Below are 25,709 nucleotides of genomic sequence, written 5' to 3'. Positions count from 1 at the left end.
ACCTGCTGATCCATCTGGGATGCCCACCAACAGTGCACAGGGTTCCAATTTCTTTACATTAATGCAAACACTTGCTATTTTCTGGGCATTTAAAAAAATGTAGTCCTCTTTGAGGAAGACGCGGTCACTGCTGCAGCGGAGCTGAGTGCCCCCCGGTCTTGTTCCTGACTCACCGCTGTTCGCTCACGCCGAGGAACAAGTCGGTCAGGAAGCCGAGCCGCAACCATGGCCTTTAAAGACACCGGCAAGACTCCCGTGGAGCCAGAGGTGGCCATTCACCGGATTAGGATCACCCTCACCAGCCGCAGCGTGAAGTCTCTGGAGAAGGTGTGTGCTGACTTGATCAGAGGCGTGAAGGAAAAGAATCTCAAAGTGAAAGGACCAGTTCGGATGCCTACCAAGACTCTGAGAATAACTACAAGGAAAACTCCTTGTGGTGAAGGTTCTAAGACTTGGGATCGATTCCAAATGAGGATCCACAAGCGACTCATTGACCTGCACAGCCCTTCTGAAATTGTCAAGCAGATCACTTCCATCAGTACTGAGACAGGAGTCGAGGTGGAAGTCACCATTGCCGATGCCTAAATCAATCTTTTTAATAAATCGATAATCAGTTGTTAAAAAAAAAATGTAGTCATGCTAATAGGTGTGAGAAAGGCCCTATTTCTTTTTAATGTTTTTATTTATACATAAGAAATTGAGCTTTATTACTTACAGTGGTTACTATTAGTTGCAAATATATATTTTATGAAAAAATATACATACATTGCTGATGTGTTTGCAAACACATTTTACTGATGGAATGCGTGCATGCTAAGTTGCTTCATTCATGTCCAACTCTTTGTGACCCTACTATGGATTGTAGCTCGCAAGGCTTCTCTGTCCATGATGATTCTCCAGGCAAGAATATTGGAGTGGGTTGCCATGTCCTCCTCCAGGGGATCTTCCCAACCTAGGAATTGAACCTGCATCTTTTACATCTCCTGCATTGGCAGGCAGGTTCTTTACCACTAGCGCCACCTGGGAAGCCCTCCTGATGGAGTATGTGACCAGGAAGTCTGGAAACCCCTTAGTCAAACTAGCTTTGAGTGTGTGTGTAGAAGGGGAGGAGGGATGGGGATGTCTGGATCATTCCTAAATCCCCAGACTGAAGATAATGAAGTCCAGAGGTTGACTGAGACAGCCTGTTTCATCCTTCAAGGTCCAGGGACAATGCCCCCTCCTCCAAGAAGCCTTCCTTGCCTCCCGGACACAGGTCCAGCTCTCTGATCTGGGCTCCTCAGCCCAGGATGCCAGGATCCCAGGGTCCGCTCTCTCTGCTCCTAGCCTTGACCACAGAGGGGTCTGTGCCTGGAGGCTGGGTGCTCTCTGGGGTTCCAGCAATGCCCAGACACAAAAATATGTCAGGCAGAGTTTGTTGAATGAATGAATGCATGAGTGAAGGGTCGTATATCCAGAGAGGGGTGTGAACTAAAGAGGCTTGGTTGTTGGGGGGTGAGGAGGGTTGGGTGAGGCTCTGTTCATCGGGGCCACACTGGGGTGCGGAAGCAGCTGCAGGCCAGGCACCGAAGGCCAAGCTTGAGGAGGCGTGGCCAGCGGAAGAGCAGGCGGTGGGAGGTTCGCACATACAGGCTGCCGGAGGGATCCATGGCCTTGAGTGCGGTCAGTGGAGTGTAGCGGGTGTTGGTCTGTCGGCGCAAGGGTGGTCTGGCCGAGCCGATGACCTTGACGATGACCTGTGGGGTGGAGCCCTGAGCTCTGGGGCCCAAGGAGGGGCAGGGTTTCTGTAGGGAGGGGCCCCCTCACATACCTGAGCCACGTCTTGGGGCTCCGGGCCCCACCTCACCTTGGCTACATCCTGTGGGCTCTGTCCCACGTTGTGAAAGAGCTCCCTGGAGGCTGGGAGGTACAGATCTCGAAAGTAGCTCAGGGTGTCAGGGTCGGTGCCTGGGAACTCGGCTGTGGAAACCTGCTCTAGGAGCTTGCCTTCAAATTCTGTGATAACCGGGCCTGGCTCCACCAGGGAGATGCTGAGAAAAGGGGGAGGGGAGAGAGTCTGGTGCCCCCCAAATGCCGGATACCCCATTTTGCCTAATACTGTCTCTCTCTCTCTGGGGTTTGTTTTTTTTTTTTTTTTGTGGCTGCATGGCATGTAGGATCTTAGTTCCCTGACCAGGGATTGAGCCCATGCCTCCTGCATTGGAAATGAAGTTTTAACAAACTGGACTGCCAGGAAAGTCTCCAATACTGTCCCTCTTTTCTCCTCACTTCTCCATGTCTCCCATTATTTCACACCTCCTTGCTCCCACCCATCTCCTCTGCTGCTCCTCTCTCCTTGTCTGCCCCGCCACTGCCTCCATCCTCCCATCACTGTCCAAATGCCCGCCTCACAAGATGTTGAACTGTAGCAGCTGGACAGCCAGACTTTCGAAGAACCCCTCCATGGCAAACTTGGAGGCCGCGTAGACTTCGTTGAACGCGACACCTGAGAGGACGGCAGGAAGGCGGGCCCTTTGGGGGTCTGGGGGGTGGGCTTGGTGGGTCCAGAGGGATGGGGTCTTGGGAGACAGAGCAAAGAGGATTTAGGGGTCAGAGGATACCTGGGGCCAATGTGATAGGTGTATGGTAGTGTGTTATGGGACCAGGTAGGGTCAGGATGAAGTTGGGGTGCCTCGTCCCACGTCTTCCTTGCAGTGTTCCATCCATCCTTAGTCCAGGGAACTCTCCTATTTCCCTCTATCCTCTAAATGCTTGGGCCGCTTGGTCATGGGATTCCTGGGGTCCCCAAGGACAAGCCCCACTCACCAGGGTCTTTATTGGCCCCTGTTGAACACTGAACGTGTCCCCCCCAAAGTCAGGGAGTGTAGCTGGAAGAGGGGCCAAAGAGCTGGGTAAATGTAGATTTTCCATGTCAGGGTTACAAGTAGGGTGGATTCCTCAGAGGGCTGCTGGCGCGAGGGGCAGCTCCAAGGAAATTTCCAGGGAGAGGAAGGAAGTTGAGAGAGGCTTGAGGAGGAAGGAGCCAGGCACAAGGATGGCAAGTAGGTGGCCTCCATAGAAGGCCCATAGCAGACATCTCTAGTCAATCACCACTCTCTTTCCTGCAGGACCTCAGGGTCCCAGATCTAGACATCTCTGGGGTCTGGTGGGGTCTGGCAAGAAGGAGTCTCAGGAGGAGTTCTGATGGTTCCTTTGAGTTTTGTGGGATGGTTGGAAGAGATTTTCGGAGGTCTCCAGAAGTGGGGTTGATAATGGATGTGGATGGTCACTGGCAGCATGTATACCAGCCCTGTCTACTCCCGTACCATGGTAGACATAATTAATCTATCCCAGAACTTTTTCCTCCTGAAGTTCAGTATTCTTCTCAATGCAGGCCTATTTAGGGAATATGAGTTAAAACCTAGTTGCCATCCTTCCAGCGGGGGGAGGGTCAGACACTGGGAGGATTCCCAGCATTGGATCCTCAGGACTCACCCTGCAGCCCCATGACGCTGCTGACCACCACGATGTGGCCCTGTCGCCTTCTCTTCATGCCAGGAAGCACAGCCTTGACCAGACGGACAGCCCCAAAAAAGTTGGTATCAAAGATATTCTGCATGGCAGCTAGGCTGAGCCCTTCCAAGGGCCCCACCAGGCCCACTCCAGCATTATTCACTAAGGGGGGTAGGGGTGAAGGTTACTTTGAAGTCCCCCAACCCTTCTAGGGTCACTCTCCCAGGGACTCTTGCTAAATCGTCCCACCCCTCCCCCACTCCAAATCTGGGGTTAATCCAGGGTATCTAGGGCGGACAAATGTGGAGCCTTGAAAATCTTTAAATATGGTTTAGCGTTTGTTATAGGGGACTCTTAACCCTGGGTGGGGAAGAAGACTGCTGGGAACAGCCTCCCCTTCAATGCATGAGCAATTCAGCTCTGACCCCAAATTGCATCAAAACAGCCACATCCACCCTCCTTAGAGGACCATTTAGGGACCATGAGTTGCTTCTTCATCATGCTCCTTTCCCTCAATGATTCATCAAATTAATTCCCCCAACCACGTATGGTTTTCTTCATACATGAGAAGTTCCATTCAAAAAAATCCACCCTATTCCCAGGTCTCAATTTATTTTTTGTATCTCTAATAAACTGAATGGTAGCCTGGGCTCTTAGCCAACTGGTTTACCCCTTCTGTACAGAGTCAGCGGTTACTGGTGAAACAAGAGGGCTGGTTCCCAGACACTGGAGAGGGCTTGCTGTGATTGAGGATCTCTGCTTAGGCCACAGAGGAGGAAAGTGGCCCCAGGGGATGCTCAGACTCACCAAGCACGTCCACTTCCCCTCCCTGGATGCAGCTGAGACACTGGGCCACTGACTCGTCACTGAGCACGTCCAGCTGGGCCACGGTGAGGGTCTGACCCAGAGCCTCCCCAGCAGCTGCCTCCAGTGTCCCCTTCTTTCCCAGGTCCCTCATGGTGGCCACCACTGGGAACAGAGAGCAGAGCTGGAGCAGGTACTGGGTTCCTTTACCCTATGAGTGAATGTCCATGTTCCTGTGATACTGCATGAGGAATGTCACAGAGGAATGGAGACCCATAGGTTTATACATCTACATTCACCATACAATCACAAGTGCATACTTATGTACAGACATTTATATGTACCTCCATCCATCCATCCATCCATCCATCCATCCATTCATCTAGCAAACATGTATTGAGCATCCACTCTACCCTATGCCTTATTCGAGGTGCAGAGGCTATGACATGAAATAAGATAAAGTGCATAGCTATGTGGAATTCAAAACCAGTAGGTAAGACAATAAAATAAACATAGAACAGATTGGTTTGAGGAAAGAAATGCCTGCACATCTAAAGTCAACATATGCCTGTTATACAGAGTGAAGTAAGTCAGAAAGACAAAAACAAATGTTGTATATTAATGCATATATATGGAATCTAGAAAAATAGTCCTGGTAAACTTATTTGCAGGGAAGGAATGGAGACACAGACTTAGAGAATGGACACAGTGGGGGAAGGAGAGGGTAGGGAGAATTGAGAACGTAGCATTGACATATATACACTACCATGCGTAAAATAGATAACTAGTGGGAAGCTGCTATATAACACAGGGAGCCTGGCCTCCATTCTGTGATGACTTAGAGGAATGGGAGTGCAGAAGGAGGGGATATGATATAATTGTGGCTGATTTGCATTGTATGGCAGAAACCAACACAACATTGTAAAATCATTGCACTATGCTAAGTCGCTTATTGCCCAACTCTTTGTGACCCCATGAACTGTAGCCCGCCAGGCTCCTCTGTCCGTGTGATTCTCCAGACAAGAAGACTGGAGTGGGTTACCATTTCCTTATCCAGGGGATCTTTCTGACCCAGGGATTGAACCCGTGTCTCTCACATCTCCTGCATTGGCAGGTGGGATCTTTATCACTAGTGCCACCTTTTCCAATAAAAAAATAAAGTCAACATATGTGCAGATATGCACATGTAAGTATGAATAGCCACATTTACATCATCAGCATAGATTCCAATTTATTGAACGCCTACTATGTGCCATATACTATGCTAAACATTTTTAAATAAGTGCTAACTCTAATCCTCACAGGACTCCTATGATTAGGTCTTTGACTTATTTTCCAAAGATGGCCACAACATCTTTTATTGCTCATGCTCTTCTAGAATGTAGCTTCTTACCCAGCAGGACATGAAATCTGATTCTTGAATCCTGTGACTAGCTGGGAACCAATAGGCTGTGGTAAAAGTAACACTGTGTGGCTTCGGAGATTAGGATGGAAAAGATGTTGCAGTTTCTGCCTTGCTTGCTGGAATGCTTACTCTTGAAGCCTTTAGCCACCCTATAGCAGCCCTGTCCTGAGGCCACCATGCTGGGAGGAAGCCCAAGCCAGCCCAGAAAGAAAGACCACATGAAGCAGCCCTGAGATGGCTGGAAGGGAGAGAGATGTCTGCCCAACCCTGACTTGTTCCAGTCTCGTCTGTTCTCATTGTGGCCTTTGACCTTGAGCCTGAACTGCCCAGCTGAGCTCTTCCAAGTTCATAACCTTTGTAAATCTCTCAAAAAAGGTGATTGCAGCGGTTGTATGCCATACATTTTGGGGTGCTCTGTTTTTACCAGTAGTAATCAGAACACATAGATAATATTATCCCCATTAACTCACCAAGTCTCAACAAAATGAAGTTTCTTGCCTAATTTATCCTTGTTGTTTAGTTGCTAAGTCAAATCTGACTCTCTGAGACCCCATGGACTGTAGCCCGCCAGGCTCCTCTGACCATGGGTTTTGCCAAAGTTGTGCATGTCTCTAAGACAGCAGAGCCCTGGGAGAAGCAACCTTGCCAAGTGGGGCAATGTCCTCACCCTTGCATCCTTCTATTAAGTAATGGCCCTTTGGCTGCTTCGACTCTAGTGTGCTCTGGGTCAGAGGTTCTGGGTGGGGTGCAGATTGGGGCCATTGACTCCAGAGCTGTAGAAGGCCAAGTCTTTAGACCTACAGCTGCGCCCCGCCCCCCCCACTCCAAACCCCCAAGGTCAGGGTCACTTAAGAGGCTTATCACTGAGTAGTAATCTGGGGAGGGGTGGGGGAGGGGAATCTTCAGGGAATGCCTAAGTGAAACCTCAGAGAAGTCCTCCCCAGCCAGCCCTTCTAAAAATATCACACACACGCATCCCACTTCCTTTATTTTGCTTCTGACCAGTCAGCACTGGCCATATAATGCAATTAAAATATCTGTCTAGTATTTGTCTTCCCTCTCCTCCCCCACTACATCACTGCCCACAGCAGAGATCTTTGTCTACTTTTTTTTTCATAGCTGTATTTCCACACCTAAACCCTGAGACCCAATAGGTGCTTTCTTTGGATGGGGGATGATTCACAAGCAGAGGTGGGAAGGGGGCCTCTCGGTGTTCTGGGGTCTCCCCAAGCTCACCAAGGCAGCTGAAGGCATGGACTAGTGGAAATAGTGCGGGGAGAGCTGAGGGGTCCTGGGAAGCCATACCCACTCCTGTCTTTCCCGGCCTGTCCTCCCCACCCCCAGGCCCCTTACCCTGGTAGCGCTGCCTGGGGTCATGAGCCAGCTGCACTGCCAGCTCCAAGCCAATCCCAGAGGAGCATCCTGAGATGAGTACAGTCCGGGGTGCACCGGCCATGTTGATTCTTCCCCGGACGCGTGACCTCCACTGGCCAGCACCTGACTCCCGCCACCTATCATCCGCTCATCTGCTCTCTCCTAAGCACCCTCCACCTGGTCCCCAGCAGCATGAAGGAACCCTGGGATTCCTCAATTATGAACTGACCTTGCACAGGCAGCCACGGGGTGGGGGGGCGTGGGGGGGCGAGAATCCCTTAATTTCAATGCAGTCCTTTCTTTTTATCTGTCAAGTATTTCCTTTCCTCCCCAATACACTCATAACTGGGGGCTTTTGTTATGATGATAAGTTAATCAGGGCTGGGGGGGGGTGTTTGGGGTGCATGGGAAATGAGCAGGGGTGTTCTCTGGCTGTTTCTACCCTAGGCAAAGAATCTCTGGTGGAGAGAGTGTGGTCCCAGAAGGGTCCTTTCAAAGAGAGAAAGGGCATAGAAATGGCAGAAGATGGGGTTAGACTACAGGAAGAACTTCCCAACAAAAGAGGGCAGGGCAGGAGCTTTCAGCTAGGGAAGTCTTAGTCTCCGGAGTCCCTGAAGAGAGAATAGAAGTGACTTGAGGAGATTCCCTCTCCTCCTCCCACTCAGGGCCTCCCCACCCTCAGGCCAGATGGGTCCCCACCCCCTCCTCCCCAGGGACACACAGTCTCTTTGTCTAAGAGTCAGAGGCCGGGAGGGAGGCTTCTCCCTCTTCCCCATGGGGGGAGGGGCGGGGCAGTTCAGGGCCCGGGACACGCCCCTCGGGTTCCTCCCTGCGGAAGCTCTCTCAGATCCTGCCAGTCTGCACTTGTTCATTTGCACAGAGAGCTCCGCCTGACCTGTGCGGAGCCGACCACACTAGGGTGGGGGAGAGTTCCCAGTGGGGTGAAGGGAGCGTTCTGCCTCACCCCAGGAATGGCAGGGGTCCACCCCTCCCTGCGGCAGTGCCCTGCTTGAGGGTAGGACCAGACTCCCTGATTTAATGGGGAAATGTGTGAGGATTTGGGGGTTTGCCTGGGACATCCCGCTGGGACCTGAGTCTGGGAGAAGAGCGCCGAGGATGAAGGTGGGGGGCTTTATTTGAAGATTAAGAGTTTGGGCTTCCCTGGTGGCTCAGACAACAAAGAATCTGCCTGTGATGCAGGAGACCCAGGTTTGACCCTGGGTCAGGAAGATCCCCTGGAGAAGGAAACGCAACCCACTCCAGTATTCTTGAGTGGAGAATTCCATGGACAGAGGAGCCTGGCGGGCTACAGCCCATGATGTCTCCAAAGAGTCAGGCGTGACTGAGCACACACAGAGGGGAGGCAGGGAGTGAGGCTGGTACCTTATTGTGGGGTCAGGCAGGTGGGTGAGGATTTAGCATCAGGCTGGGACCCCAGCTGGGGGCCTGACTGAGACAAAAGATTTGGTATAAAGCTCTACCCTCTAATTCCAGGCCCTAGATGGAGGCTGCAGGTTTGAAAGGGACTAAGGTCTTCAACAGAGTCTGTTTGGAGAAAAAGTCTGGGACCCTGGAATTTAAGGCTGGGTGGGAGTGACCCTACTCTGCTACTGTTATTGTTCAGTCGGACAGTTGTGTACGACTCTTTGGGACCCCATGGACTGCAGTCCACCAGGCCTCCCTGTCCCTCACCATCTCCTGAAGTTTGCCCAAGTTCATGTCCATTGCATCGGTGATGCCATTCAGACATCTCATCCTCTGATGCCCTATTCTCCTTCTGCCCTCAATCTTCCCCAGTATCGGGGACTTTTCCAGTGAGTCGGCTTTTCACATCAGATGACCCAAATCCTGGAGCTTCAGTTTCAGCATCAGTCCTTCCAACGAATATTCAGAGTTGATTTCCCTAAGATTGACGGGTTTGATCTCCTTGTTGTCCAAGGGAGTTTCAGGAGTCTTTTCCAGCACCACATTTCAAAGGCATCAATTCTTTGGCATCCTGCCTTCTTTACCATCCACTATCACAACTGTACCTGACCACTGGGAAGACCACAGCCTTGGCTATACGGACCTTTGTCGGCAGAGTAACGTCTCTATTTTTCACTGCACTGTCTAGGTTTGTCATTGCTTTCCAGCCAAGAAGCAGTCGTCTTCTGATTTCATGGCTGCAGTCATAGGGCCAAGTGCCATGATCTTAGTTTTTTATAATATTTAGTTTTAAGCCGGCTCTTTCACTCTCCGCTACTGTGGGGTGGGGCAAAAAGGGCCCAGCTCCCGGCCCAGGGCTCCACCCTTGGCCGGCCAATCAGCGCTCAGCACAAACTTTCCCAATTCCCCACACCAGCTGTCAGCTGCCCCCCCTCCCTTGAGCTCCGCCTGGCCCGGCGCTGGAGCGCAGGGCGAGGCCAGGGCGGGGTCTCGGGCAGTCTCCTGCGGATCCCGAGTGGAGTCGGCAGCGGAGGGACTGCACCAAGCCGGAGGAGACGCCGCGCCCTACAGCCGCCCGGGCTGGTCCCCCGCCTTGAGTGTGGGCCCCGCCGGGATGGGGAGTCGCCGGGGCCCGGGCCAGCCGCGGGCCGGCCTCTGCCTGCTCCTGGCCTCTCTGCAGCTTCTGCCCCGGATGCAGGCCGGTGAGCCGGGAAAGGGGAAATAGGACTTGGAGTGCAGGGTCCAGCGAGGCTCCCAAAGACGCCGCGGAGTGGGGAATGGGGGCGGGGTGCGCGTTGCGTGGGGCGCGAGTGTTTGACTCTGGGCGGTTTGCGGGTGTGACAGTTTGGGGGGGCATGGAAACCTGTGACCCTGTTTCGTGGTGCGTGCAAGGGAATGCATGCAATTTATAGGTATGTGTGCGTGAGCAGCCATGAGCTTGGGGGCATTTAGAGTGAAATTATGTGTGTGCTCGAAGTGGGAGTTGACGATTGTATGGATATGGGTGATGGGATGATCCCTGGGCGAGTCTGTGATTGAACTGTATTGCGAGTGTGTGTCTGTGTGTGGGGCTGATTTTAAGAATAACCGCGCGTGTTATGCGTGTGATTGTGTCTCTGGGTGACCCTATGAGGGCTGTGGTTGTGACTTGGGGGATAAATAGGTAAATAACTGCCCATGAGGATCATTCTAAGGGGGATGGTGGGTGGGGACTTGTAGGGGAGAGGGTTGACCTGGGATTCAGAGCTCCCTTGGCGGCTCCCCAAACGGCTTCACTGTATTCTTCCTCTTCCTCTTTTGACCCCAGTTAGCGCGCGCCCACCTCCTTTTCCCCCCATCCCTGCCCCCTCCCCCACCCCGCGCTCCCCAGAGCCGGGATCAGCACCATGGACAGGGCCTCGGGAGGGCCCTGGGGAGGGGCGAGACGGGGCGGGGCTCAGGGAAGGGAGGGGCGGAGTGCGGGCCGGGTGGTGGGGGGAGTGGAAGTTGCTTTCCTAAGCTGAGCAAGCCTCGGGTGTTTTTCCCGAGGAATTTCTCAGGGCCCCCCCCAGGGGGTCCCGGGGGCCGCCGGACGGGTGAGTCAGCGCTGACGCACGCCCAGCTGTGCGGTTCTGGCAGGACGCCACGCCCCGCCCCTCAGGGTTCTGGGTCGGGGGCGCCCTGGGCTCTGGGAAGGTCGTGGTTCTTCAAGTGTGATTGAGGGGGCTTCCCTGGTCTAAGATACCCCAAGTCAGGCCCTACCGGTAATCCTCCACTAACGCAGCCCACCCCCCACCCGAGCACCCTGGCCCCTCCAACTTTCTAACTTTTTCAGCAGTTCGGAGAGATCCCTGCTCACGCGGATAATCCCAAATTAGCCGATGCCCCATTCCCACGCTCACACATCCACACAGTCGTGCGATCTCAGGCACGCATTCCGAATATAAGGCCCTGGGGACACCAAGAATGTTAAACACCTGGTGCCCATGCCCAGGCAACCCCATCAGCCGTCCGCACACGGCCACAGCGTTTGTCACCTGCCTACGCTTTCAAACGCTCACACGTTCTTCCACTGGCATCCACACAAAGCAGCAAAGTGTTCCCAACCAGTCACCCACTCGTTGACTTGGCTTCAGTCTCACAGATAACCCCACGCCTGCATCTCGCTCGAGTTTGAGCTATGACAATCACAGATTTCCCTGAATCACCTGCAGAACCTCTGACTCACTGCTGGGACCCCAGAACAAGTCAAAGAACTGCACCTAAACACTCCATCATAGGCCAAATACTCTCAGACATAGACATATCACAAAGCGCACGGTCAGCTAGTCCCTGGACCATACAGAGTCATACACATGCTTGCACAGTCTCACCCACATACACTATAGCACGTATACACATTTGCACATTCATATCTAAGCTCCCCTACGCATCTGAGGGGTCCCAGCCATGTCCCAGTCTGATCCCTGCCTGCCTCCCTCCACATCCTAGACCCCGCCAGCATCTCCCTGGGGTCCTCACAAGCACCCGGGAGAGTCTGTGGGGAGAAGGGCAAACTGGGTGCTTGACAGACCCCCAGTTCCTGGCCCTGCAGGCAGAACTCAATGCCGCTTGTGTATTTCCTTGTCAGCAAGCCAGCCATGAAAAGAAAGGGCAGTTAGTTTCTGAAAGGCCATGACAGAAGGAACACAGATTGAAGGAGGAGACATTTGGGTTACATGATGGGGAAGACATTTAAAACGTGATTGAGCAGTTGGTCGAGGAGGAATCCTCTGAGTCCGGGTGAAAGGAGAGGCTGGGAGAGCCACACTGGGTGGATCATGGATCTCAGCCCTCCCTGGGGCTTCGGCCTGGAGAGAGGGCAGCTGGGCTGATCATTCCACCCAGGAGTGACCCTTGTGGTCAGAAGAGCCTGGGAGTCCAGATCTTAGCCCCAGGGGGCTGTAACCCAAATACCTCTTAATGACAGCCCAGCCACAGAACAGGCAATTCAGGCAATTAAAGTTGGGGCTGGTGGAAACAGCAGAGTTGGTGGGGAGTGGATATGGGGGGAGAGAGAGAGAGAGAGAGGAGAGAGATAGGGAGAGTAATCCACACACAGAGATAGAGAGAGGCCAGAGAAAAACAGATGTGAGAACCAGGGAAGTACCAAGAGACAGAGACAGAGAGAGCTAGAGAGAGAGAGAGCGTGAGTTAGCGAAAGAGAGAGGGAGAGGGACTGATTCAGGGCTGGACACAGAGAGTGGGATGGGGAGAAGGCCGGGAGGGGGAGAGAAGGAAAACTAGCAGAAGAAGTTTGGGGCGAGAGAGCCGAGGTTGGAACAGGGCTCTGCAGAGTCTGGTGAATGCAGGATCTGACCCAGGAGGAGCGGGGATGGGAAGCCCACATCTGAGCCCTGATCTCCCCCAAGTCTGGCCCCTCATCCTGGCTCCCCAGTGGTGAGCTCAGCCGAGCCGCCCCCGGGGTGAGGTCATGGCAGATTCAGCAGAATCTGGCTCCTGCCAAGAGGCTGGGTCAGGGGGTCAGTGGGGCAGTCTGCTGAGGGGAGGGGGATCAGGCAGGGGCTTTGGGCCCAGGGGAGGACCCCGCCCACCCTTGCCCAAGCCATGTGGTTCTACTTAGCACTGGCCAGGCTGCGCCGGGTGGGGCTGGCAGGACAGCCTGGGTTAGGATCTGATTGGACCAATCTCTTCCTTTGCTGGGATGAGAGGGAGAGGGTCAGAAGGAGGAAGTCAGGAGGTTATCAGGGAGAGGTTGTCAGAGGAGAGATGGTCAGAGAGGGTGATAAAATGGGAAGGTCATGTGTTGGAACAGACTGGGATAGGCAGAGCAAAGAGGTCGGGGGTAGTCAGAAGGAGATGGTCAGGGTCAGGCAGAGAAAGGTCAGAGGGCATGGCCAGAAATCAGTGGGGATCAGATAAAGTGTGGTCAGAGGGAAGAGATCCAAAGTGGCAGTGGTCAAAGAGAGGAAGTCCTGGGTGATGGTGGTCAGAGGAAGAAGCCAGGAGAGGTGGTGGTCAGAGGGAGGAGATCATGGGGGAAGATGGTCAGAGGGAGGAGGCCGTGGGTGATGGTGGTCAGAGGGAGGAGATCATGGGGGAAGGTGGTCAGAGGGAGAAGGTCATGGGGGAAGGTGGTCAGAGGGAGGAGTTCGTGGGTGATGGTGGCCAGAGGGAGGAGGTCATGGGTGAAGGTTGTCAGAGGAAGTCATGGATGAGCGTGGTCAGAGGGAGGAGGTCAGAGGGAGCAGAGCCAAGGGAAGAGGTGGGAAGAACATACAGAAGGAGCCCCTCCTCTCGAAGCGGGTTTCCCCTGGCAAGGGGGCTTCAGGCCTGGGAAGCAGCCCCAGGGACCTGGTGCGGGGGAGTGTGGAGAGGGGGACTGCCTGGCTCTGGGGCTCAGGCCAGGAAGGTTTGATTCATCCCAGAACTAGGTCAGCTTTTTTTTTCTCTTCTCACCAAAAACCAAGGGAAAAAAACAGGAGTCAACAGGCTGATGAGGCCGGAACAGCTGTGCAGGGGTGAGGGGAGCATGGGTCCCAGGCCGGCTCCTTCCCCCTGACCCATAAACACTGTTGGGGGTGCGGAGTCCTCCAAACTGGAGCTGCTCACACAGGGTCCTGGGCTTGTTCTGACCGCCCCGCACCCCGCCTTCTTTCTCTAGCAGATCCTGTGGATGTGCTGAAAGCGCTGGGCGTGCGGGGGGGCCAGGCTGGGATCCCTGAGGGACCCGGCCTCTGCCCCCAGAGGGTCCCGGAGGGCGACCGAGCATTCCGGGTGGGCAAGACCAGCACACTTGGTGTCCCCACGCAGGAGCTCTTCCAAGGTGAGTCAGGGACAGAGGGGCTGTGGGTCATCCTGGGAGCTGGGGTCACAGCATGAACTGCCTCCTCCCCTCTGCCCTCCCAGATGGGCACTTTCCTGAGAACTTCTCCATCCTGATCACTCTGCGGGGCCAGCCAGCCAACCGTTCTGTCCTTCTGTCCGTCTACGATGAGGGCGGCATCCGGCAGCTGGGCTTGGCCTTGGGACCAGCTCTGGACCTCCTAGGTGATTCCTTCAGCCCCCTCCCCCAGCAGGTCAACCTCACGGATGGCAGGTGAATATGGGGAGGGTGGGGGGTCCCGGGAGGGGGGGTGAGGAGCACCCGCCCACTGAGACTGTGCGCTTGCAGGTGGCATCGTGTGGCAGTCAGTGTGGACGGTGGGATGGTGACCCTGGTGGCTGATTGTGAACCTCAGCTCCCCATATTGGCTCAGGGACCTCGATTCATCAGCACAGCGGGACTCACTGTGCTGGGGACCCAGGACCTTGGAGAGGAGACTTTTGAGGTAGCCTTTCAGGGATTGGGCTTCCCTCATAGCTCAGTTGGTAAAGAATCCGCCTGCAATTCAGGAGACCCGGGTTTGATTCCTGGGTCAGGAAGATCCGCTGGAGAGGGGATAGGCTACTCACTCCAGTATTCTTGGGCTTTCCTTGTGACTCAGCTGGTAAAGAATCCGCCTGCAATGTGGGAGACCGGGGTTCGATCCCTGGGTGGGGAAGATCCCCTGGAGAAGGGAAAGGCTACCCACTCCAGTATTCTGGCCTGGAGAATTCCATGGACTGTATAGTGCATGGGATCGCAAAGAGTCAGACACGACTGAGTGACTTTCACTTCACTTCACTTCAGTGATGGGGAAACTGAGGCAGAGGGCTGAAGGGAGGTTTGTCTGCAGCCTGAATCTGATGAAGAGATAAGAGAAGGGAACTATCCAGCTTCAATTCAGCACCAGGAAGCTGAGAGAAGGAAGCCCCTCGCGTCGCAGTGCATCTTTGGTGTGTGTCTGTGAGACTGTAAAACAACGAATCCATCATTTGAGATGGTGCATACTAGGCTTAGGCTTCCCAGACGGCACAGTAGTAAAGAACCTGCCGGGCAATGCAGGAGACAAAGGAAATGTGGGTTTGACCCCTGGGTCGAGAAGATCCCCTGGAGGAGGAAATGGCAACCCACTCCAGTATCTTTGCTTGGAGAATCCCATGGACAGAAGAGCTTATCGGGCTATAGTCCATGGGGTCACAAAGAGTTGGACATGACTGAAGTGACTTAGCATGCACACACATACTTGGCTTATGGTGGGAGGATAAGATTGTGATGTGTGACCATGCTGGTGGTTGTGATGGTGCGTGTTGCCAGCAAGACACGGTGTCCTGAGGCTCTGTGACAGATGTGTTTTCAACGAAGTGATTGTTATGTGTGTCATAAAAATCCAGGGAACTCATCATCTGGTCTTCTTCTTTTTCTAAAAAAAAAAAAATGTCTATTTTTATAGCTGTGCTGGGTCTTCGTTGCTGCTGTGGCTATACTCTCCAGTTGCAGCCCATGGGCTTTTCCTTGTGGTGGCTTTTCTTGTTGGGGAACATGGGCTCCAGGGCACGTGGGCTTTAGTAGTTGTGATGCATGGGTTTAGTTTCACTGCAGCATATTGCATCTTCTTGGACTAGGGATTGAACCCATGTCCCTTGCATTGGCAGATTTTTAGCCACAAGACCACTAGGAAAGTTTTTGTTTCCCTTCTTATCCCTGGTAACTTGAAGGGTGCCTGACACACAGTAGGTCTCACCATGTGCCTGAGAAGAAAGGAACAAATGCGCCTCTGATGGGACAGACATTGTGGGGTATGGCTTGTGGTTTGGCATCACCCTGATAGAATCTTCCTGCTCTCAGTTTTGGGGTGCAGAGGGATTTCTGGGGCCGTGGTGGGGCTATCCTTTCCTTATACTTAGTAGTGGTGATTTGAGTGGAAAAACACGAGACCCTGATGCTTGGAGTGGGGATTGGAGTCAGCCTGTGGACCCCTTAGCCAACCCCCACTCTCTCCCCAGGGAGATGTTCAGGAGCTGGTGATAAGCCCAGATCCCCAGGCTGCCTTCCAGGCATGTGAGCGATACCTTCCTGGCTGTGATGACCTGGATCCAGCAGTCACCACGGTGAGTACGGGGCTTGTCCTGAGGTCACTGGCTTAGACAGCCCTGGCTCCAGGTCTCAGGAATAAGTGAATTCTGAGCCCTGTCCATGGGGCTCAGTAACCCTTGCCCTCAAACCGTTCCTAGGCATGAATGACTTTGGCCTTCAGTCACATAACTGACCGTTGGCCCCAGATCATATATTGACCTCGACCCCAGTTCCCTGGCTTTAAAACACAGGACCAATGGACCATGTGCCAGCATGACCTCCGGTGATCTGAGTGATGGAGCCTCCACTCAGGGACCCTGGATCTGATTGGAATCCTCTCCCCAGGTCCCTCAGGGAGAGCCAGAAACCCCTCCCCCTAGGCGGAAGGGGAAAGGAAAAGGGAAGAAAAAAGGGCGAGGTCGTAAGGGAAAGGGCAGGAAGAAGAAGAACAAGGAAACTTTGGCTGTGAGTCCACCTCCTGGCTCCCTGGAGAACCAGGTAAGGGGTCTGCTCTTTGACTGCCCTGCTTCTGGCCTCTGATCCCCACTGATCCCTTATGCCTCATCCAGGGTTCCCCCCTCTGGTCTCCAGTCCCTGACCTTTGACTTCTCTCAGCTGACCAGTCACGGCTGGGGAGGTTGATCCTGTCTTAGCAGCTTTCTCATGTCTTCCTCCCAACCTCCAGTTCTGGGGGTGGGGGTGCTGGAGGGAGGGGGCACACCCAGATGAGTACGTTATTATTAGGGGGTTCTTGTGAGGGCTACTGTTTAAGAAGAGCCACTAGCTGGGTTCAATGATGAGTTTGTTGGTGCATCATGGTTTGGTGTTGGACTGGTTGGGGCTATTCAATGAAGGGTCACTCACTGGGGGGACTCATTGGAAAAGACCCTAGTGGTGGAAAAGACTGACTGAAGGCAAAAGGAGAAGGGGATGGCAGAGGATGAGATGGTTAGATATCATCACTGACTCAATGGACATGAATTTGAGCAAACTCCAGCATATAGTGGTGGGTGGAGCTGCCCGGTCTTCTAACATCCATGGGGTTTCAAAGAGTTGGACATGACTTGATGACTGAACAGCAACAATGGCCGTTAGGGGCACTCCATTTGGATTCCCTGATAGAGATTACTGGTTGAGATGGGTTACTGTAAGGAGATATTTATTAAGGTTGATGTTTGGGGGTTTCTAGTCGGAGGTCATTCTTGGAAGCCATTGATGGAGGCCACTGTTGGTGTTATGGTGTCACTAGTTTAGAGCTCATGGTGGGGGAGCGTCATTGCTGAGGGTCACTAATTGGGGAAGTCACCAGTGGGAGAGAGACCATTGATTAGAAAGCACTAGTGGGGTCACCAGTTAGAATCACTAGTTGGGGAGTGATTTTGGGGGGATCACGGATGACATAATTAATTTGGGAGTCCCTGATGGGTAATTATTTGGGAAGTCATTGATGGGTCATTGGTTAATGAAATTACTGTCTGGGGGGGGGGTCATTGGTTGGAGAGCACTAGTTGAGTTCACTTGTGGGTATTTGTTGTTGGAAGATCACTGGTCAGGAGGATTCATTGTTTAGGGGGTCACTGGTTAGTACTTCTTGTGGGGGGTCATTGGTTGGGGAGGACACTGAAAGAGTAACTGGTTGGGGTCATTAATGGACGTCATTAATTGGGGGGCCAGTGATGGGTGACTGGTTATAGGAATACCTGGTGGAAGATCAATGATACAGATTATTAGGAGGTGTTTTGGTTAGTCATTGATTAGGATTCTTAATGGGGGTCACTGATCACAGATTATTAATTAGAGGGTCACTAAATTGGGCTTCCCAGATGGAGCTAGTGGTAAAGAATCCACCTACCAATGCAGGAGACACAGATTTGATCCCTGGGTTGGGAAGATCCCCTGGAGGAAGAAATGGCAACCTGCTCCAGTATTCTTGCTTGGAGGACCCCATGGACAGGGGAGCCTGGCAGGCTACAGCCCATGGGGTCAGAAAGAGTCGGATACGACTGAAGCGACTTAGCATGCATGCATGCAATGGGTCATGACTGTGGGAATAATTGGGGGCCATCGATGGTGGTCATCAGTTGGCAGGGCCACTGTGTAGGTGTCCCTGGTGGGTGCCCTTTGTTGGGGTCCTTGTTTGGAGGGTCACCGATGGCATTACATCTGTTCTCAGCATCAGTGTGGAGAAAGAGATTAGCACTTCAGCCTAGAACAGAGATGCCAGGACTATTCTACCCTTCCTCAGCATCAGCCCTTCACCTGGGCCCCCACCACCCGCTTTGCACCCTGACCCATTTCCGTTGCAGCTGTCTGGGCCAGCAGGAGCTCAAACTCCCGCTCTGACTGCAGGCTGGCTGGCTGACCGCTGAGCTCTGCCTTGGGAGCGGACACATGGGCTAGGCTTCCGGGAGTCTGGCCCTGAGTGCTGGACATTGACCTTGACCACTGGGCTTTGGCCAGCCCCGTCTGTCCTCCACATACGAGGGCTCCCCCTGCTGGCTGTCCTCATCCAGCCAGCACACCGTGGCCTCCACAGGCCTGCGGGTGCCCTATACCCCTCTGATGTTTTCTGAGAACCCACCTCTGTCCCCCTCCCTGGACTGAGTGCTCTGGGAGACAGGGTCTGTCTCTTCCTTCACCTCTCTTTTGCCTTTCTTTTTTTTTAAAAGTATCTTCCCTTTTCACCTTAAAAATTATTTATTTATTTGTTCACGTGCCTTGTCTTAGGCTTCCCTGATGGCTCAGATGGTAAAGAATATGCCCAGAATGTGGGAGACCTGGGTTTGATCCCTGGGTTGGGAAGTTCCCCTGGAGAAGGAAATGTCAACCCACTCCAATGTTCTTGCTTGGAGAATCCCATGGACAGGGGAGCCTGATGGGCTGCAGTCCATGGGATCGCAAAGAGTCAGACACAGTTGAGTGACTAACACTTTCACTGTCCTAGCTGGGGCACATGGGGTCTTTCTTAGTTGCAGCATGTGGGGTCTAGTTCTCTGACCAGGGATTGAATCTGGGCCCCCTGCATTGTGAGTGCAGAATCTTAGCCATTGGACCACCAGGGAAGTGCCCTCCCTTCCACCTTGATTGTCCTGGCCCCAGACCTGATACTCTCTCTGTCCTTCCTCCAGACCTTCACTGATGTCCCCAAGACAGAGTCACCAGAACCAACTCTGTCTCCAACTCCCATGCCTATGGTCATCACCACAGCTGTGACCTTTGGTAGCAATGTCACCATCCTAGAGGTTGGTGGGAAGTGGACGGCGCTCGAAGGGAAGGTCCTGGGGTGGTGGTGGTGGCAGACAATGAAGAGGTCAGGGGCAAACTTTGGTCTGTCCCAATGTCCTCAGGAGGCCCTGGACCCTGACAATGGAACTGAACTGGAGACCCTGGAGACTGAGTTAGCCAGAGAAGATGAAGAAGAAGGTGGTCCCACCATGGGCCCCCACTTCCGGGCAGCAGAACAGTCATGGGATACTGAGTTCCAGATCTTTCCTGTAAGTCTGGGTGGCTTAGGTGCAGGGACTCCTTCCTGGAGCCACATTCTCTTTTTGGCTTTCTTTGATCTTGCCTAGAATGCCTTCCCACCACTGCAGTGCAGTTGACAAATATTTATCTACAGATACTGTGCTAATGTGACAGGCATTGTGCTAATGAATGGCTCTGTGGGTAGGGTGATTCATTTGGCTTTTAGTCTAGGCATGATGAGAAGCCCCTGGAGAGGGAACATGTTTTCAAAGCTCTCTCTGGTGCTGAATAGCCTATGGACTGTAGGGGGAGCCAGAAGGGCAGCAGGGAAACTAGTGGTCTATGCAAAAGGAGAATCCCACGGAGAGAAGAGCCTGGCCCGCTACAGTCTACGGGATCGCAAAGAGTAGGACATATCTGAGCGATTAATACACACACACATGCAAAATAGGAAGTGGTAACCTGGATGGAGTGGTGGTCATGGCGGGGGCAGGGGGGGTGGATAGAGACAAGTGGACTGATTTGAACCATGCCCGATTTTGCTCTTGCTGCTGAAGGTGAAGAAAGATGCTAAGGTGACTGGGTAGATGCATGGTGGCCCCACTGAGTAAGATGGGGAAGCCTGAAGGAGAAGCAGGTGGAAAGTGTCAATGATCTTATTTTGGATGTGCTAAATTGGCTACTGGGCTTGCCTGGTGGTTCAGTGGTAAAGAACCCGCCTGCCGGTTCAGGAGACGCTGACTCAATCACTGGATTGGGAAGATCCCCTGGAGAAGGAAATGGCAACCCTCTCCCATATTCTTGCCTGGAAAATCCCATAGACAAAGGAGCCTGGTGGGAGCTATGGTCCATGGGGTCCCAGAGAGTCATACTTGACTGAGTGATTAAGCAACAATGACAAATTGGCAATCCTCGTTCAGTTGTCAGTGCAAGTGATTGGTTAGAAAATTCTGGAGCTCAAGGGATGGTCTAGACTGGAGATAAAGACTTAGAACTCATTAGCAGAGAGATTCTATCTATAGTCCAGGGATTGGAGGAGATTGTCTAGAAAAATACTGCAGATAGGGAAGGCATCTAGGTTCTAGCCTTGATATTGGACAGGGAAGAAGGTGAATAATCCTAACCATCTTACCCTGAGTGCTTGTGATGTGCTAAGCATTGTTTTAACTTCTTCATCCTCTCGTGGGATGTATAGAGTAGGCTTTGACCCATGAACTTTGCAGGTGAGTCTGCAGGAGTTGAATAAGTCTGCACAAGATGAATAAGTTGAATAAGTGAGAGGCAGTTCCAGGATTAAGATCCCGCAGCATGCCCCAGAGTTCATGGTCTTCACCTTGCTGCAGCACAGTCAGCTCAAAACTGGAAGCTGAGCTGCTTGAAACATATTGGTTGAAGAAAGAACAACAGAGGCAGCTCAGAGAATGGACTCTGCATGCATGGACGCATGCATGGATGCATGCATGCGTGTATGTGTGTGTGTTTGGTGTGAAGTCAGTTAGCTGAGAGTTCTGTGTCTGAATTCCAGGCTCATCTCTTTTCTTTCCACCCCCTGCCCCAGGGTGCTGGGGAAAAAGGAGAAAAAGGAGAAAAAGGAGAACCGGCCGTGGTCGAACAGGTAAGGGGTCTGGGGCTGGCAGAGTTGCAGGGGTATGGGCAAGAATGGGGGTCACACTCCTTTCTCCCCCAGGGACAGCAGTTTGAAGGACCCCCAGGAGCCCCCGGACCCCGCGTGAGTCATGACTGCATTCCCCTCTTCTTGTCTTTTACTTCCAGTTGGGGTGTTTGATCTCCCGGGGTGGGGAGCTGGAGTGTAATGTTGCCAGATTGTTCAAAGACTGTTAGATATTTGAGGCTGAAAAGATGAATAAAAAGGGGGATTGAGAGGTAAAGTTGGAGCTTTATATGGGTCAGCATAGCATTGAGGGGCCAGGAGTGGCTCAGTGATGGGGTAGGAAGGTCAACATGGGGCCGAGGTCAGTGGTGGGCCACAAGTCTGCTTGGCTCAGACTGCGCTTCTCATGACCTCTGTTCCTCTGTCCACAACAGGGGGTGGTTGGCCCCTCAGGCCCTCCTGGTCCCCCAGGATTCCCTGGAGACCGTGGTCTACCGGTAAGAGAGTCTCTCTGGCATGTAACCTTCGGGGGAAGGGAGATTTCAAGCTGTGGAACTGAAGCTGGGAGCATGGCTGGGGCTGGGGACATCACCTTGGGGCTGGCCCTGACCCCTCCTGCTCATCTTTCTCCCCATTTGCTAATTGCCATCTGGCTCCTCTTCCATCCTGGGGGGTGGGGCTGTCCCCTGCTTTTCTCCTTCTGACTCTATCCTTGAGTGTTTCCCATCTCTTTCTCTCTGTATCTGTTTCCTCATCTCTCTTTCCCCTGTCTCCTTTCTGTTTCTCTCTTTCACTTTTCATTGCTTTCTCCCTCCCTCCTTCCATTTCTGTTTGTCTTGTCTTCTGTGTCTTCTCTCCCTGCCTCTCTTTCCATCTCTCTGCCTTCACCTCTGTCTCTCTGCCTCTCTTCCACTCTATTTCTCTCTGCCCCCTCCTTCCCCTATCTTTTGCTCCATCTCTCTATCTCCATCCCTCTGTGTCTCTCTTCCTCTCTCAGGGCCCTGCTGGCCTCCCAGGCATCCCTGGCATCGATGGGATCCGGGGTCTCCCAGGCACTGTGATCATGATACCGGTAAGAGGGAGACAGGCTGGCACAGCCTTGGGGAGTGGAGTCCTGACCCAGGACACGGGGACCTCTTGTAGAAGTTACCCTCACTACTAGTTGCCCTCTAGTTCCAGTTTGCAAGAGGCTCTCACAAAGGACCCCCAGTATCCTTCCAGCAGGCCCAGGCTCAGGCAGTCCTGCAACAGGCTCAGGTGAGGGGAGGATAATCCAGGGACTGTTGGGGGGCGGGGCTTCCCCATTGGCTCAGCGGTAAAGAATTTGCCTGTAATTTGGGAGATGTGGGTTTGATCCCTGGGTCAGAAAGATCCCTTGGAGAAGGGAATTGCAACCCACTCAGGTATTCTTACCTGGAGAATTCCGTGGAGAGAGGAGCCTGGTGGGCTACTGGCCATGAGGGAGCATGCTGCTGAGCACGCATGTCAGGAGGTAATGGGAGGGCATTGGGAGAATGACAAAGATGGGAGACAGTGAACAGTCAGGAGAAGGTGGATATTTAACTCTTGACGATTTTGTGGGGGTGTGGAAGACCTGAGGCTCTGTTCCCCTCTGTCTCTCCAGCTGTCTATGAAAGGCCCTCCTGGCCCGGTGGGGCTCACTGGACGCCCAGGCCCCGTGGTGAGTAAGGAGGCTGCATGGAAGAGGGGACACACCTGTGGAGATGACTCTAACTCAAACTCCCTCTAAGTACATGACCCTATCTTTCTTCCTCCAAGGGTCTCCCTGGGTATCCAGGTCTGAAAGGAGAGATGGGGGAAATGGGGCCACAGGTGAGATTGGTGGGGTGAGGGGCAGGGTGGGTGGGAAGGGTCTTCTCCCGCGGCCACAGGATAAAGTGCCAGTTGGGGAAAATGGCAAAAGGGCTGGTGATACACTTGGAATTACCGCCTTTTTTATATTTGAAATTGTGGGACTGGAGAGTCCCTTGGACAGCAAGGAGATCAAACTAGTCAATCCTAAAGGAAGTCAACCCTGAATATTTGTTCGAAGGACTGATCCTGAAGCTGAAGCTCCAATAACTTGGCCACCTAATTCAAAGAGCCAGCTCATTAGGAAAGATACTGATGTTGGGAAAGATTGAAGGCAGGAGGAGAAAGGGGCAACAGAGGATGAGATGGTTGGATAGCATCACAAACTTGATGGACATGAGTTTGAGTAAAATTCAGAAGGACAGTCCGTGGGGTCGCAGAGTCAGACACGACTTAGTGACTGAACAGAGCAGGGAATGACTTAAACCAAGTCCTGACTCTTTATTATTCTTTTTCTGCCTCCTTCTCTTTCTCTTCTAGGGTCCCCGAGGGCTTCAGGGACCTCATGGACCCCCTGGCCGAGAGGGAAAGATGGTGAGTGATTCGTAGGTCTTTAGGTCATCCCTTAGCCATCTCTCAGCACCCAACACGAGCCTTGGCTCTGTGCTCAGGGTCTGCTGGTGTCATTGTTGGGATCAGAACACTGAGGACAGGCAGTGGCGGTCCACTGAGGATTATGGACTGCCGTTGCCATCAAGGGTGACAAAGGAAGCTGGTCAGGTCACAGAGTCAGGGAGGACCAGCTGAGGAATGATGCTTGAGCTGAGATTTGAGATATAACCAGGGAAACAGGAGAAGAAGGGCATTCCAAGCAAAGGAACAGCACGGGCAAAAGGCAAGACTGGCCCACTGGGGGACATGATAATCCCAGACAGTATTAACATTTCATGGGGAACATACAGCAAGAAGATTAATGGAGACTGAAGATGGGGGCTTTTTTTTTTTTTAAAGCATACTCTTTCTTCTCTTTTTAAAACATTAATTATTTGTAATTTTTCTGACTGCACTGGGTCTTCGTTGCTGTGGAGGGCTTTCTCCAGTTGCAGTGAGCGGGGGCTACTCTCTAGTTGTGGTGCACAAGCTTCTCGTTGTGGTGGTGTCTCTCGTTGCGGAGCACAGGCTCTCGGGCCAACGGGCTTCAGTGGTTGTAGCTCATGGGCTCTAGACCTCAGGCTCGGTAGTTCTGGTACACAGGCTTAGTTGCACTGTGGCATGTTGGATCTTCCCGGACCTGGGATCAATTCTCAACCACTGGACCAAAAAGGAAGTCCTCTTTTTTTTTTTTAACATTTTATTTTTTGGCCATGCGGTATGTGGGATCTTAGTTCCCCAGCCGGAGATGGAACCCTTGCCCCCTGCAGTGGAAGCATGGAGCCCCAACCACTGGACTGCCAGGGAATTCCCTGAAGATGGAATTTTTGTGATGCTGGTAACTTGGACTAGAGAAAGGGCACTAGGGATAAAGACTAATGGATGGGTTTGAGATATACTTGAGAGGTTCAGTTAGTACATAGAGAAACCCCAGCACAGGGGGCTGCATGAGGAAGGTACTCCGTACATGGCAGTAGACATCTTGACCATGTCACCTCCCCCACAGGGCCGCCCTGGAGCAGAGGGGGCTCGGGGCCTCCCAGGCGCCACGGGACCTAAGGTAGGTGATGTGGCCAGGACTGGGACTCGGAGGGACTGTCGGGGTAGAGGATTCAAGGCTCAGATGGTGTCTCTTTGTGCAGGGCGATCGGGGCTTTGATGGCCTGCCAGGGCTGCCTGGTGAGAAGGGCCAAAGGGTGAGTGTGTGTGACGCCCCTCCCCCACATCCAAGCCCCCCTCACCAATACTCACCCTCAATATCAGAGCCTCCATCCCTGTGTCTGAGTGGTCCCCCCTCACACCCCTTCTCCCTTCCTTGGGGGCTGGTCTCTACCCCCATCTTTTGACTCTGAACGGCCCTCTGTGTTCCCCACTGCAGGGTGACTTTGGTTATGTGGGGAAACCTGGTCCCCCGGGAGAGGATGGGCAGAAGGTAAGTTTGGAAGCAAGTTAGGGGGTTTGGAAGCCAGAAAGCCAGAATGAGGGAAATAGAGCATTCAGGAGACTGGGGGAGGGGTGAAGATATGCATTGGAGAGTCAGGAGGTCCCATCAGGGCCTCAAAAAGACAGATGGAGAGTTGGGGGTTAGTACTAGAGTTACTGGGCTTCCCCTTTGGCTCAGCGGTAAAGAATCCACCTGCCAATGCAGGAGACATGGGTTCCATCCCTGGGTTGGGAACATCCCCTGGAGGAGGAAATGGCAACCCACTCCAGTATTCTTGCCTGGGAAATCCCATGGACAGAGGAGCCTGGAGACCGTGGGGTCACAAAAGAGTCAGACTTGACTTAGAGACTAAACAACAACTAGAGTTCAGAGGTGAGGCCCAGGACTGCAGGTCCAGGACTGGGGTCATGGGCCTGAATTTCAAATCACGTACACCCAGTTGGCTGGACTCTGCTGCAAGTTCTGACTCTGAGATGCACTGGAAGGGGCTGCCCAGATGAGGGAAGGTGATTCTCTGAAGGTTAAACCCCTGCCTCCCCAAGTGATGCCATTTTCCCACAGGGAGCAGAGGGACCTCCGGGGCCCACTGGCCAGGCGGGAGAGCCGGTGAGTATGAGGGACCCCTGGACTGCTTGTCCGACACAGAGGAGGGAGGCAGGCCTCCTCTGGCCTCAGAGCAGGGATGCTCGATTGACATTAGTTCCCGCTTCCTTGCAGGGCCCCAGAGGACTGATTGGCCCTAGAGGCTCCCCCGGACCCCTGGGACGCCCGGTGAGAACGTCGCTGTATTTCTACATCCCTGTTTGTC

The 25,709-nt window shown here is 53.1% G+C and overlaps 3 protein-coding genes across 4 annotated transcripts in view; 2 read left to right on the top strand and 1 right to left on the bottom strand.

Annotated features, from left to right (window-relative positions):
• The first annotated feature begins 202 nt into the window (after window positions 1-202).
• On the top strand, window positions 203-623 carry LOC133061261 (small ribosomal subunit protein uS10-like). The gene has a single exon (XM_061149250.1). The coding sequence runs from the start codon at window positions 226-228 to the stop codon at window positions 583-585; it is 360 nt and encodes a 119-aa protein (XP_061005233.1). The 5' UTR covers window positions 203-225; the 3' UTR covers window positions 586-623.
• An 897-nt stretch (window positions 624-1,520) lies between these two features.
• Window positions 1,521-7,157, bottom strand: RDH8 (retinol dehydrogenase 8). Its single transcript, XM_061149249.1, has 6 exons — window positions 7,055-7,157; window positions 4,300-4,461; window positions 3,475-3,654; window positions 2,392-2,485; window positions 1,847-2,030; window positions 1,521-1,736 (listed from the first exon to the last, which is right to left on the bottom strand). The coding sequence occupies exons 1-6, from the start codon at window positions 7,155-7,157 to the stop codon at window positions 1,521-1,523; spliced, it is 939 nt and encodes a 312-aa protein (XP_061005232.1).
• Window positions 7,158-9,495: 2,338 nt separating this feature from the next.
• The window catches only part of COL5A3 (collagen type V alpha 3 chain), a 44,271-nt gene continuing 28,057 nt past the window's right edge, over window positions 9,496-25,709 (top strand). Inside the window, exons 1-21 of one of the 2 annotated variants that reach the window (XM_061150256.1) lie at window positions 9,496-9,702; window positions 13,647-13,805; window positions 13,889-14,078; window positions 14,154-14,310; window positions 15,848-15,952; window positions 16,263-16,415; window positions 19,046-19,159; window positions 19,265-19,411; window positions 20,941-20,997; window positions 21,070-21,111; window positions 21,429-21,491; window positions 21,992-22,066; window positions 22,168-22,251; window positions 22,619-22,675; window positions 22,774-22,827; window positions 23,347-23,400; window positions 24,464-24,517; window positions 24,600-24,653; window positions 24,836-24,889; window positions 25,463-25,507; window positions 25,619-25,672. In XM_061150256.1, coding sequence (XP_061006239.1) covers window positions 9,615-9,702; window positions 13,647-13,805; window positions 13,889-14,078; window positions 14,154-14,310; window positions 15,848-15,952; window positions 16,263-16,415; window positions 19,046-19,159; window positions 19,265-19,411; window positions 20,941-20,997; window positions 21,070-21,111; window positions 21,429-21,491; window positions 21,992-22,066; window positions 22,168-22,251; window positions 22,619-22,675; window positions 22,774-22,827; window positions 23,347-23,400; window positions 24,464-24,517; window positions 24,600-24,653; window positions 24,836-24,889; window positions 25,463-25,507; window positions 25,619-25,672 — 1,860 coding nt within the window. In that variant the 5' untranslated portion in view covers window positions 9,496-9,614. Of the gene's footprint in view, window positions 9,703-13,643; window positions 13,806-13,888; window positions 14,079-14,153; window positions 14,311-15,847; window positions 15,953-16,262; window positions 16,416-19,045; window positions 19,160-19,264; window positions 19,412-20,940; window positions 20,998-21,069; window positions 21,112-21,428; window positions 21,492-21,991; window positions 22,067-22,167; window positions 22,252-22,618; window positions 22,676-22,773; window positions 22,828-23,346; window positions 23,401-24,463; window positions 24,518-24,599; window positions 24,654-24,835; window positions 24,890-25,462; window positions 25,508-25,618; window positions 25,673-25,709 lie in introns of both variants that reach the window. The other variant, XM_061150255.1, reaches the window with a different exon arrangement.

Source organism: Dama dama, chromosome 9, assembly GCF_033118175.1.
Source record: "Dama dama isolate Ldn47 chromosome 9, ASM3311817v1, whole genome shotgun sequence".
In the NCBI taxonomy this organism is placed as follows: Eukaryota; Metazoa; Chordata; class Mammalia; order Artiodactyla; family Cervidae; genus Dama; species Dama dama.
This window is presented reverse-complemented; position numbering and strand designations above follow the sequence as displayed.

Excerpts from the sequence above, each read along its gene's own strand:
- RDH8 (XM_061149249.1), bottom strand. The coding sequence starts at position 7,157 with ATGGCCGGTGCACCCCGGACTGTACTCATCTCAGGATGCTCCTCTGGG. Across the intron at positions 2,031-2,391 it reads CTGCTACAGTTCAACATCTT|CATCTCCCTGGTGGAGCCAG; the intron begins GTGAGGCGGGCA and ends CCCTTTTCTCAG. Across the intron at positions 1,737-1,846 it reads GCCCACAGGATGTAGCCAAG|GTCATCGTCAAGGTCATCGG; the intron begins GTGAGGTGGGGC and ends TCCACCCCACAG.
- LOC133061261 (XM_061149250.1), top strand. The coding sequence starts at position 226 with ATGGCCTTTAAAGACACCGGCAAGACTCCCGTGGAGCCAGAGGTGGCC.